Below are 13,714 nucleotides of genomic sequence, written 5' to 3' on the forward strand. Positions count from 1 at the left end.
CAACACCAAGCCTCAAGTTCCTGGTGGGGCCAATCCCCGAGACTGTTCCGGTCACGACAGGAAATAAAACTCAGTCAATCAAGCTGGATTCCCTTGGTGGTCGGCTGGCTAGGAAGCCACCGACTGACTAACTGACCAGACCACCACCGCTATTGGTATCGGTTTGAATTTGTGAAGAGTTCTATGTTACCTCTTCCGGAATTAGGTGGGTGGAGACTAAATATTTCTGACCGCCACCCTTCAGAACGAACCACAAAACAAACCACCTTCTTACGGTTTACGTAATCCCCTGAACAGGAAGGAATAAATTTGATAGCCTTCGCACATAAATTTCCCCGCATTGTTTTTCTATTTCCCAGAGTTGTAATAAAAAGACCGAAAGACAGCAACTATCGGTCTGAAATCGGACAGAACTAAAGAAAATATGTACCTTCCTACTCCATCTCTCCTTCCCTGAAAAATTTCTTCGCTACTCTTGCAGCTCACTAAATTTTGTACCCATTTGGTTTGGTTTTATTTCCACCTGCAGGATTCCGATGCCGGTTCCAGTTGTGGTCGAAGCAGTGCCAGCAGCGGCAGCGCCAATGGACTGTTGCAGGGTGCATCGTCTACCGAGGACATCCATCTGGACAACGGTGGCAACTTGAACGGACACTCGATTCTGGTCGGTGGATCAGGAGGAAAAGGAACATCGGAGGCACAACAGCCGACCCGTGCCTGCATCATGACCGCCCTCAGCATAGTGAGTATTCTAACTACATAAATAGATCTGGCTGTCGAGTGTTTTAATCTATGGACAATGGGTGGTTAATTTGCAGGTCCTTATGCAGTTTTAGTTACGAATAAACTTATGCTTAGGCCGACTCTAGTTTGGAATTTCGTGGATTGCTTTCTCATGAGAAAAATAGCTTCTGAACAAAGTTAAGATTGAACCGCAACTAATCGAGTTTGCATACCTAAAAGCAAAAAACCATTTCGAAAAGTCTTTGACAACTTTGTAGAATATTGCTGGTGAAATGTTTTAACAAAATATGTATAAGATCCGTCTAGGACAGGTCTGGTCATCTGAGTCGTAAGCGTAAAAGACCCGTACGTGTGCTTTGATAGGCACGAGTCTAGGATAAACTGCTCTCGATTCGGCACACGGCGGGCAAAAGCCTAGGGTTGCCAGCTCCAAAGCTGCCAACCAAAGAAAGGAGGAGGACATGCTTTAAAAATAACCGCTTTCAAAACAAAGATTTCAGTAGAGGAATCATTTTTTTTTATTGTTGATTTTTTTTTCCTGTTGGGGAGAGAGTCCACTGCGACTATTAAGTTGATCTATTGTAGTATTATCCCGCGTTATAAGTTTTACTTTGCTATGCTACTTGACACCCCTGCACTATTGGTTGAAGTTGCAGTTGTTTACCGGTAGCACTACGAGCACACACATAGCTAGGTAGGATCTCCAAGTGCAATCTAAGTTCCCTTGAAAAGATCCATCCACATGCATGTGCTGCATCATTGGGGCGTACAATTCCAAGGTATACCCGGCTAGCATTTCACTGATGCTAAAACCGCCAACCTTCATCATACTATGTGAGCCAGGTTATGTCACGACCAGGATTCGATCTCATGAACGTTGGCTTAGAAGACAAGTATGCTATCATCTAGGCCACGATCTGCTGGCTTTTTTGTTAATAGCTAAGTTTTTACAAATTCTTATTATATGCCAATTTCCAAATAAAACGCAAGTTCTTCTACATCAATATCTTCTGAACACTAATTGATTAAACTATCAAAATTACTGAATAGTTTAAGATCTTCTGCCTTTTTCCGATCCCTTGTTGTTAAGAAGTTGTAGGTGGTCTTTTCCTTGATTTAAAAAAAGCCTTCGACACACTTGATCACGAAATTTTACTGAAAAAAAACTAGAGTGTTATGGAGTAAGAGGTATTGCTAATACATTGATACGAAGCTATTTAACAAATAGAAAACAATTTGTTTGTTTAGGAGATGCAACGAGCTCTCTCGAAAAATTGGACGTCGGTGTTCCGCAGGGCAGCAATATAGGGCCTCTCCTTTTCTTACTGTACATAAATGATGTTAATCGTCTTCCCCTGCACGGCATACCCCGTCTTTTTGCTGATGACAGAGCCCTTTTTTAGCCCGGCGTATGTCCAAACAACGTGATTATGCATATGGAAGAAGATTAGAAAGTTTTGCATCAATACTTTTCCTCAAATCTTTTGACACTTAACCTTACTAAAAGAAAGTACATGATTTTCCGCTCTTTTCGTAAAAAAAAACGAACAACATGATGATCCAAAACTCTGGGTTATTGCAATCGAAAAAGTAACCAACTTTAAATATTTGGGAATAATTCTTGATGAAACTTTATCATGGAGCAGTCACATACATCATTTGCAAAAAAAGGTATCATCTTATAGCGGAATTCTATGGAGGGTCAAAGCATTTGTTCCACGTCATGTCTTGCTCAAGTTCTATTTTGCCTTCATACATTCTCATCTATATTACCTAATTGCTATATGGAGAAAGGCATCATTGTCCCTTTTATCACGCTTACAATCCTTACAGAACCGTTGTTTAACAACTATTTTCAATCTCCCTTTGCTTTATTCTATTATCTATGTATTTGAAACTTGCATTCATTAAATAGAAATCAAAGTTTAAGGTTCCCTCCAGGAATACGCATCCATAATACCCGACATTTCTATCATTTGATACGCAGCACGTCCTCCACTTCCTCCAGCGACGAATTTCGTTCATTGGACCAACAAAATTTAATAGTCTTCCTTTTGATATAAAGCACATAACGTATAGGAACCATTTCAAGAACAAATTAATGCAATATTTCAAAGAAAATATAATTTGATGTTCAGCCAACCACTGTTTTAGAGTCAATTAGATCCTTTTTTAAATTTTCTTAGCTGGATAAATAGTTCAATTAATACAATTTCATATTTTTAATACATTTAATCATATGCTCAATTTTTATTTTGTTTTTTGTTAGCCTATATCTTTAATAATAGAAACGCATGTATCTCTTAAAAGAAAAATATCTTTCCACTGAGATTCATGTAGTAGTTCAGTTGTTGTATCGTTACATTCCCTCGTTTGAATAAATTTTTTGACGTAGAATTACGTCTTACGGCAACACTATAGGGGGGCAAATTGAAATTCGCGAACGGATCTCATCCAAGTCATCCACCGTCCAAAATAAGAAAAGTCAAGATCAACTTTCTATATTGATGTGGCCCTGATAAGGGCCGTTTTTAGTTATTTGCTGAAATGATAACTTATTGGTCCTAAACGCTTTCTTGGGAATCCCATGTAAAATAAACAATTTTAGTTAGTGATTGCTATGTGATCTGAAGGGAAATGAAAACATGATACTGATTCCAATGAGACACATGAGGCTAAACTGTTTGAGAGCTTTTGCACTGAGTCAAGCGTTTAGACAAAGATCTCCAAGTATCAAGATAGTCGGGCTACTGTTTTTCCGGACAAATCGCTGGCGTCACCTACACAATGTTAATGGTGCTGCCGCCCTGTGAGATGGGATCCAAGCTTTGCCGCTTTCCACACAAGCATTGCAGCTTTGCAGTCAAGCTTTGAGTGGAAGCACATCATCACACCTATACTTAGAAAATCAAGCGTTTCTTCACATATACAATGTTTATGTTTATATTGTTTAAACAATACAATTTGCACTGGTGCATGTGTGTGCGTGAAAAAAGTTCAAACTCGAGCTTGGATCTCAACCCGTCAACCCTCATTTGGCGCTAGTGTATTGTCGCCAGAATTCCGTGGAAGCCGATAGCACCTGGTTTAGATCAAAGCAGTCACTTTTAAGCTATTCTCGTAAGCGTTAGATACAATGCTCGTGTGCTGATCGAATTCTTTGCATAACTGTCGGGCGCAAACATCTCGTCGATATAGACCTTGAAGCCGCTTATACTTATATTTAATTCGCCTTTTGTTATGCAGCTGTAAAGAGCTGCAAACTAAACATATCGGCCGTTTTAGACCATTAGAAGGTATAAAATCAACAACTTATGGAAAAAGAACTCCTGGTAAAAAAAACTCGTCAAACTTTATTCGGGTATGCTTATTTAATATTTTTTAACGAATAGTCACCGTTGATTATTATTATATGCTAGTATTAGTTATATGCTAGTTACTATGCTAGTTATTATATGCTAGTTACGACAAAAATTATTGATAGAAGAATTAAAGATTGAAATTAAATGACGGATAGATAAAGCAGATGCTTAGTAGGAAAAAATTAATAGATGTTGAAATTGAGTCAAGATCATATTTTATGGAAAGCTTCAAAGGTGCGTTATAGACCCTTTGTTCCGCATCATCGCTTATTAAATATGAAAAACACATTGACAAAAGATAGGCTATCGTAATTCTACGTGAACATCTCGGTCGTTTCTTCTATACAGCCCCTTTAACTTTTAGGTTCTCAGCATGATTAAATCTTGATCGCGATTTGTTATATTTCCCCTTTTGCTGCCAGACGTGCTGAGAACAGTTAGCGTCCATTGCCAGGGGGCTCTAATGAGCTTCTTGGTGTGGGGGAGTGTGGTGGGCCGCTAAGAAATATATTAAAAAAAATAAAAATTCAGAGCTTTGAAGCTCATGGATTTGTGGGATTTTCCAACTGTTGAACTAGTTGAATTACTAGCCAGGCGTCTCTCACTCTCATACATCCCGAGTATTTGTAGGCTATGGTCTCAACTGGTGCATTGCAATGTGTGCAATTATCTCCATCCGCGTGTGTACACCTTAGTTTCATACACATATATTTTGAATAATTCCAGCAATGTTCATGAAGGTTCAATTGTATTCATGCAAAATCCACATATTCTTACAATAACTAAAATTTTACTTAAAAGCTACTTTTGAACTTACGTACTACACACAAACAATTCGATCAGTAATGGCGCCATTTATCGCCATCAGCGGTGCTTTGCTACCGGGGCAATATTCGAATGCGCTTTGGCGCGATCGGGATACTTGCTGCTGTCGTTTCACCTCAACTAGCGCGCTAGTTGCTCTCCGCATGCATCCGCCTGCTGCTGGTTTGATTACGCTAGTGAAATCTCTCTCGATTTTCCCGCCTCTCGCTACTAGTGGGCGATTCGCACCTCGCTCTCCTGCAAGCTGCTCTATGCTGGTTGTTTATCCGCTTGTTGTCGCAATTTTCCGATGATGCACACGAAGCTCGCTTGCACTGTGCTCCACGTGTCCGTCTGCAATTTTCCTCTTTCAATTGAACGTTCGCATGTACTAAATTTCTTCCTATCGGCTCGCCCAAACTCGCCCAAAGAAGAACGTAAAGTTCTTGGATTGATGACGTCGCTCTCATGCAATCACGACAGTTCCTACGATTTCGATGATCGTCTACCGCTGCATCCCTTCCTGCTTTCAGCTTTCGGCACAGCCACGATTTCGGAATTGTTGTTGGAATTCGACGATTCGGAATTATTGTTGGAGTTCGAAGATTTAGCTTGCGCGCTAGAAGAAGTATCCCAAGCTCCCAAAAAACGGCCTAATGATGTAGGTTGAACAAAATGTGTTAGGCCGAGAAATGTGAGTTTGTGATTTTAACTTACTTCACAGAGAAGGCCGTTATGATGCACCGAGCTAATTTTGCAGCTCGAGACGATGGCTACAGGGCCCTTCTTCTTCGTATCTTCTGTTATTGTCACTTCTGGTAACTTTGAGTCTGGGGAAAACTTGGAACAATTTAGATGAGGATTTGTTATCAATTTTGATTTTCTTACATTCATGCATGTCTCTTGTTATTAAGTGCTTCGTTAACTGATCGGTAGCCGGTAGATTAAAGTTGTTATAGCTGTAATTTGGAATTTTAGTGGTTTTGTGAAAGTTGTTAAAGAACTTCATTGGACTCATTTGGAGTTTGCGCAGATCCACTTACTATCGGATGTTTCATCTCGTGATCGGTGAACGTTCGGCGTTCAAGCTGTAATTTTTCATGAACTACATTTAGTTGAAATTCATAAAAACGTGTTGAAAAGAATCTTACAGTGGGTTTTGAGCCAATTAATAAATTCCTCCAAGGAAATTTTCCGCTGAACAACTTTGTCCAATATCATAACTTCGTATCTTTTTAGTCAAAAAAGTTATAAGCTATTTAACAAGCGTATGACTTTTGGCATTGATAAACAATAAATTCAATTGACACCACTTCCTGTGCCTCACGAAGTATTGCATGAAAAGTGGTCATGCAATACCTAGCTAGGCACTCAGCAGTGATGTCAATTGAATTTATGGTTAATCAATGCCAAAAGACATACACAAGTTAATCAGCTTTTTTGTCTAAAAAGGTACGAAGTTATAGTATTCGACAAAGTTGTTCAACGGGAAATTTCCTTATGAGAATTTATAAATTGGCACAAAACCCATTAGCAGGATTGGTTCCACAAAAGAAACAAAAATGATGTTGATTTTTCAGCACAAAATATTCAATTTTCCCATACAAACCTAAAAGCTCAAATTTACTCATGTAAACGTTACTTAAAAATTCTGCAAAAAATCATGGATAAGTTTTGGACCAAAACGAAGCTTTTAAGACCCCAGGGTTTGAGAAATTAAAAAAAGACCCCAAATCGACTCAGTCTAATGCAGCATGCAACTCGAAGAACACTTTTTTGAACTGCGCAAACGACTATAAATCACGGTTTTACGTTACAGCTCCCGATCACTCGACGTTCTCTGGCTTTCTTGCCGATTCAACTCGGATCAATTTCACAATCCGCGTATCAAATGTCGCGATGATTTGGCGAGCACAATAACACCGACGTTCTCGACTGTTCACCGTACCGATCAATTCTACTTTCTACCGGAAGCGGTTGTCCGAGAGCTGATGATTGCTTTTCGATGATTTCCAGAAAATTGTTTTCCTGGTGCTTATTTTCAACCAAGTGAGGTGTGCTCAAATTTTTGGTGAGCTTCGATGCGATTACTTGACTTAAAAGTTAGCCACAATCCACTGTTAGCTGAAGCTTACTCGTAACAACTTACTGTTACTTATTGGTGCAAATAGCTCTAGAAATAATATTATAACAAAACAAGGTTTACTAAAAACCAATTCTTTCTCCAACTCTTTTTTGCAGGATACAAAAAACAACCCGGAAGCCTCCGTAGCGCTGAAGATGGTGACTTCGACTCTTGGTATTTCCCTGACCAACGGAGTTACGGCAACAGTTAATCAGTAAAGCCACTCACATAGATGACCTCCAGCACGTTACCTTCTTCCAAATTCTCGTAAAAAAAGAAACCCCAAAACAGTTCTTCTCCTCTAGGGATTCGTTGATTTGAAGAGTTACGTTAAAATACTATACCAATCTAGCCGGAACTTCCCGGGACTGTGGTTAGCAAACAGTACTTGCCTCGATATTACAAATATCTACCCTTTACTAATATACCTTGAATAACCACTAGCATATTTCTGAAGGAAGAAAGAAAAACAACAGTAAACCGAAGTTGCGACTCGTAAGTCAACATTTGTTTCTGAAGTGACCGAGGATGAGTAAAATAAAACGTGTTATTTCTGTTTCTTGTATTCTAAGCAAGGGGCTGAAAGAGAAGGAAATTTCCGAACTGACATTTCAGTACCGCACTGACGTTTTGGTACCAAAATGCCATTGAAATCAAAGGGGAACTGACGTTCTGGTTCCAAAAAGTCGGTACGGTCCGTTTGTATGTGATTTGACAGTTGCTTCAGTCCTTTGATTCTAAGAGTATTCTCACGCTAAATTTGGTAAAATATGTCTATAATTATAATTATTCAACCACACAAAGTCTTGCGAAGACAACATTGTACAACAAATGACACTTAACTTATCTAGTAAACAACAACAACACATCAGCCGTTCTTCTACAATAATGGTTCAAAGGTGAGTTACAAACCAGTATGGAGAGGAAACTTATTTTGGGCAAGGTTGCCAGTTCGGAAAGTTTTTCAATAGTTAATAATATCTTAAAACACTCACACACACTGAAAAAAAAATCGTACGAACAAATTCAGAGCTTAATGAACGATTTTGTTACATCTGGGAATTTTTGATAAACACACAAATAAATTAATGAAAATTTTATGAACGTTTTGTTTGTTTTGTTTTTGAAAAAAAATGAAAATCAAGGACCGCAGCTGTCGGGACCTTAACAACTAAAAATATCATAGGACAAATTTACTTAAAGTAAAGTAGTTAGGTTGTTACGAATATTATCAGGAATAGAAATCATTGTTGCTATTAAATTGGGACACAAGGAAACCAATTGATTTTGCTGCTAGATAATATCTGTAGGGAAGTTCTAGAATTATCGAACAAAAAAAACAAGACGTACGAGTTCCCGTGTACATATCAACTTCAGGATCATGTTCTGCGTTGAAATTGAAACGAACGTATCCATATTGTACCCTATGTAATGGCATATATACGAAGAAGAAATCCCAATATAACACAAAAAAAAATACAAAAGAGAACGACATATTTACTCCAACAATAAGAGACAAAGGAAAATTATGTAAAAAACGTCTTCTAAAAGCATTGTAAATAATTTGGGAAAGGCTAAGTTCCAACTTGGCTGAACAATATTCTGTAAAGCGAACAAAAGGGACAACATAATCAAAAAGAAGTAAAACTAAATGTCTATAAATTGAATAAATATACGATAAACTAACATACCCAGGTTTTGTTTCTTATTCATATCACATTTCCACCGACAAAAGATCTTTAACGAATCATCTAAATCTGTCAAATGTTAATTAAACTTCGGCCTATCAGTTGACTTTTATTTCGTCTAAAAACAAACAACACTCAAGGGAAGTGCCAGTGCATTTGTCAAATGAGATAATGACGGTGGTAATAAAAATAACAATACGTCACAACAATAAACATGTAGATTTTATCTCGTGTAACTGGTGGACATTCCCCATTTACGGAGGAAAAATGAGGGTGGATTGAAACTGTTTTGGCTTTTGGGTGTCAGCCATGGAAGTCGTATCGTGTATTCATGAATCTTATCAATTGAACGTGCTGTCAATTCTAATATGTTCTAGTAATCGACGACGCAAGCCAACAATAGCTCATCAAAATTAATGAAACTCTAATTCGGTTGGATTGACTCAGCTCAACAATCAATTAGCGGCTGGTTTTTGGGGAAGGGCAATGGGGTTTGTATTTAGACGTGGCAGCAAAAAAAAACAAGTGCGTTTCGGTTTTCCCTCGTAATACACTGACAATTTGGGTTATTTACTATCGGTGGGCTTGATTGCGTTTTCTCACCTGTTGTGTCTCTTGGTACAAAGTTAGCTGACTGGCCGATGAAAAGCTATCTATAGTTTATTTACCTCATGCCAGGGCTCTTTATCGATGGTACTTGTTGGGTTCAGTGTGAAAATTGATCAAATATTGATAATACTATTGATTACTCAGGTTTCGACTAATTGGGGCAGACGCTGGGGAAATGTGTTGATAAAACTTGTTTATCCTGGGCGGGGTGTTAACACATAGCTGTATCAAAATTCCAAAATCTTAAAACTAAACAAAAAAATTTTGTTCTCATTCATGATTATTAATCGTATACTTTTCGAAATGGTGTTTTTTCCATAGACATGTCACTGACCTAAGTGCATTCTGTCTCTCCGCACAAGCGTCACTCAATTATCCGTAATTTTCGGTGACACACGTGCTATGGTAAGTACAATCATCGGCAACATAAACATCAGTGACAGGAAAACCATACTTCACACTTGCTCTGCTGGTTGGATGATATTGGAAGATAATTTTGAAAACTGACCGATAATTGATATTCATTGTAAGCTGTCAAAATGTCACAAATTCGAAGCTAACGTCCATACATATTTAATCGATAAATTGCACACAAACCAGAAGACACAAATTTCTAGCTTGGCTATGCAATAATCTTTCTCCGTGGATAGAAATTTATTTTTTAAATTAATGTTAAATGCAACAAGGACACTTGAAAACTGAACGAGAACATTAGCAAATTTAAAATGATTTATGATAAAACTTTTTTCGTCGCCAAATCCAGTTCCCATCGAGCGCTCGGTGTGTGCGGTACGATTTTTCTCTCCCGCTCGTCGTCAATGTTTCAAACTTCAAAGTGTTTGGTATCGGTTTAGAAAAGAAGTGTTTCAAGTGAAAATTCAATGAAGTGTTCTTGAGTGGCAATTGAGTAAAATAGAAAATATAAAGAAATACGTTTTAATTGTGAATTTGGTGTGGGGAAAAAAGGGGTTTTCAACGAAAATTTATGCAACGCAAGTGAAACGTTCGCACAAATTCTTGTTCTTCATCAAAACGATAGGGCAGAAAATTTGATGTTCAAATAAGATAAGTGTGGAAAGAAGATCGCAAGCTTGAAAACATCCAGTGTAAAATTTTGTAGAGCTTGAAATTTTTAAAATTTTGGGGATGGTGGTGGTGGTTTCAAACGTGAAAACTAAAAATGCAGTTCCTACTGAAGCCTGACGCGAGAACATGGGAAGACGTGAGAGGACACAATCTGAAGAGGATCACATCATGGCAAGATTAGGTTCCAACGCTACAGATAAGTGAAAATATATTTTGTACTATCTTTAAATAATCACAAGACAAAGATTACGTGTATTTCATTCAAAATCAATAATTAATTAAATTTTAGCTCAAAATTAGATTGTGGCTACCGATGATATCGATTACCTTCCCTTCTAGAACGTTTGGTCATATCGCAGCAATCGCTGACATTTTTAAATTGCCACCATCGGGCGGCGTGAATTTCTTCGTTAGGTTTCGTTCGGTTCGGAGTTTGCTTTGAAAGGTGGTCGTGTACATGTGCCGTGTGCGTGTGTGTTGTCGAATGGTTTTCTGAGCGTTGGAATGTGGGAGGGATCGGAATTTGATTGATTGAAATTTCAATTGATTCAAAAGTTAAACTCTCTCATGTTTCGCGGAGCAGATGACTTTCCGGCGGCGCGTATGCGTGCATGGTGCTTGATCAATGTGTACGGTGGCCTGCCAGCGCAAGATTCAAATTTCAGTTCCAAATTATTTTCAAAGTCCTTAAAGCGAATCATTTTCAATATTTTTATAGCTGAGGCTTGTAGGATCAGAGGTGTACAAGCACCACAATGATAGTTCCGATAGAAAGCGTTTCAAAGTTATGACGGTGCTCGATTTTTTTTTCTATTCGAGCAGTTTTAATAAAATAAAAAATTTATATAACCTTAACAATATAAATTGTGCACCAGGTGTTGATTGAGATTTAAACAATTGTATGGTATACTTGACTCAAAATTGTTGATGTTGGCACTTGTACCTGTCTGATCTTGGGGGCCTCAATTGATAACATGACACATCATATTAAAAAGCATCCTAAAATATTATTATTCCAGAATCATATCCTCATTGGCGCTGTCTTGCATCATCTTTATGTTCTTACTTTGACTTTCGCTATAATATTAGGTTTTTTTTTTCTTTTTTTATTTATACCCTTTAATTTTGAAGATTTTTTCAGGAATGTTTAATCAAAATCATTTTTTTATGAGTTGCAGCTTGCCGATGGAGCCGACACAAGTAGTCAAAAATATCGTAATCAATCTACCATCCAATCAATTTTTAAATATTTATGATCATAACGATAGAAATATTTTTTTTTAAACAGCTTACTCATATGGAGGTGTTGTGTCCATTTAAGTCATGAGTTATAAACAATTTATATTCGATATTTTAAAAAAGCTGCTTATCAATAACGTTTTAGATTTCAGAAAACATAACATGCCACTAAACTGAATTTAAAGTTTTAGCTTACCTTATCCCTTCTACAGTAAACGCACTGAACTCTATTATACCTTTTTGTATTTTTTTTCGCGTGTAAAATAACAACTTCCATAAATTAATTGATAACAGCCTTTTGTTCATTTATTTCTTAGACTGTCAAATATTAAAAAACGTTTTTGATAGTATTTTCAAACATTTAAAAAAAAACTTTTAGATATGTCAAATCGCCATATAAAGACCCTGCTTTTTAGACAATATTTACTGAATTTTACACCAACGTTCGTGATTGATTATTTCTTGATTTTCAATCCTTCTTCAGTCTTCAAGCATCAATAGCACAAATCAAGTGGGCCGAGTGAGGATTTAGAATTTTCACATATTGAACTAAATATTTTGGAAATAATTACAATATCTTGCAGATTACCGGTCGACATCGCTGATAAATTTTAACAACAATAATTTTTGTTTTGTTTAATTTGATTTATAATCATGTTTACTTCCAGCATCATGAAAGTCGCATTTCAAAATCGAATAAATCATATTATATTATATCATACTATATCGTTTTATATTGTACTATATTAGATCGTATTTCACTATATTTTGTTATATTGTTTTATTTTATATTATATATATTATTTATTTATTTATTTATTTAATCAAATATGTAGAGTAAGGTAATTCAATTCCTTTTAAATTACTACATTTAGTTCTGCTAGGTTTGCTTTGAAGTTTCGATTATACTATACTAACTAAATTCTCTTGGTGCTTTTCTGATACTATTACTTACTGGCTATGAAAAAGCTATGACACTCTTTGCGGAATGATTTTAAAGATCTACTTGTTTTAATACTGTTCGGAAGGTCATTCCAAACAGCTATGCCCCTGACGAAAATGGTTTTTCCGTAGCTTTCAGAGAAGTGACGTGGAATTAAAAAATTAGACAAACGATTGCTTCTTAGCCGAATAAATTTGTTCACTAAATAAGATGGATTCATTGAGTTAATTATTTTATAAATGAAAATAGAAGATCTTTTTTTATAAAAATTTTCAAAGGATGTTCCTAAAATTTGCGATTGATGGTGACTAACTCTATGGTAACGAGATAGATTGAAGACGTAGCGGATGCAGCTATGCAATGCAACTTTAACCCGATTCATAATAACCAATGGCGCGCCTACTAAAAATTCAGCACCAAACATTAAATGCGGCATAATGAGTGTTTTCACAAGTTTTAATTTTATTTTCACGGGTAAGAAATATGAAGTGATTTTAAGCATACGCAACGTTTTGTAAATTTTTGAACATTGAGAATTAACGAATGATGTCCATTGCAGATTGTTTTGAATAATTACGCCAAGATTAGTTAGGCTTTCTACGTATTGGATAACGTCATTACCAACGCTTAGCAGTGGTAAATTTGAAGTATTGTACGATGCGGGGAAAAACATAGCCTTAGTTTTATCGCTGTTGATGGGCAATCGATTCGTTTGAGACCAACTATGAACATTTTCTAAGTCGGTATTCATGATATCTATTATATTTGCTGGTAAATTATATCATATATTTTATATTATATCATATTATTTACTATTATATTTTTTTTACATTATATTATATTTCAACAATAAGGGCAGGGGCACCAGGGTATCTTTGTTTTACAAAAAGAGCGGGTTACCGTGTATGCTAGTACCGTATTGAGTACTAGACGTTCCTCAATTTATGTCAAGGGAATTTGGCATGGTTGAGAAAAATAAAGTATTTGATTACTTTTTTTGTAGAGAAATGAACCCAACTTAGATGAAATTTCAGGGACTAGATAAGAGAAAATCGATGTTGAAAAACATGCGAAAAAAAAAAATTCGCCTTGTCTCCCGGTGAGACTTGAACCC

The 13,714-nt window shown here is 36.7% G+C and overlaps 1 protein-coding gene across 2 annotated transcripts in view; it reads left to right on the plus strand.

Moving 5' to 3' along the window:
- Positions 1 to 8,721, plus strand: part of LOC129751318 (uncharacterized) — a 377,841-nt gene extending 369,120 nt beyond the window's left edge. For both annotated transcript variants that reach the window (XM_055746750.1, XM_055746751.1), the window contains exons 9-10: positions 530 to 742; positions 7,152 to 8,721. In XM_055746750.1, coding sequence (XP_055602725.1) covers positions 530 to 742; positions 7,152 to 7,253 — 315 coding nt within the window. In that variant the 3' untranslated portion in view covers positions 7,254 to 8,721. The remainder of the gene's footprint in view (positions 1 to 529; positions 743 to 7,151) is intronic.
- The last annotated feature ends 4,993 nt before the right edge of the window (positions 8,722 to 13,714 follow it).

Source organism: Uranotaenia lowii, chromosome 3, assembly GCF_029784155.1.
Source record: "Uranotaenia lowii strain MFRU-FL chromosome 3, ASM2978415v1, whole genome shotgun sequence".
In the NCBI taxonomy this organism is placed as follows: domain Eukaryota; kingdom Metazoa; phylum Arthropoda; class Insecta; order Diptera; family Culicidae; genus Uranotaenia; species Uranotaenia lowii.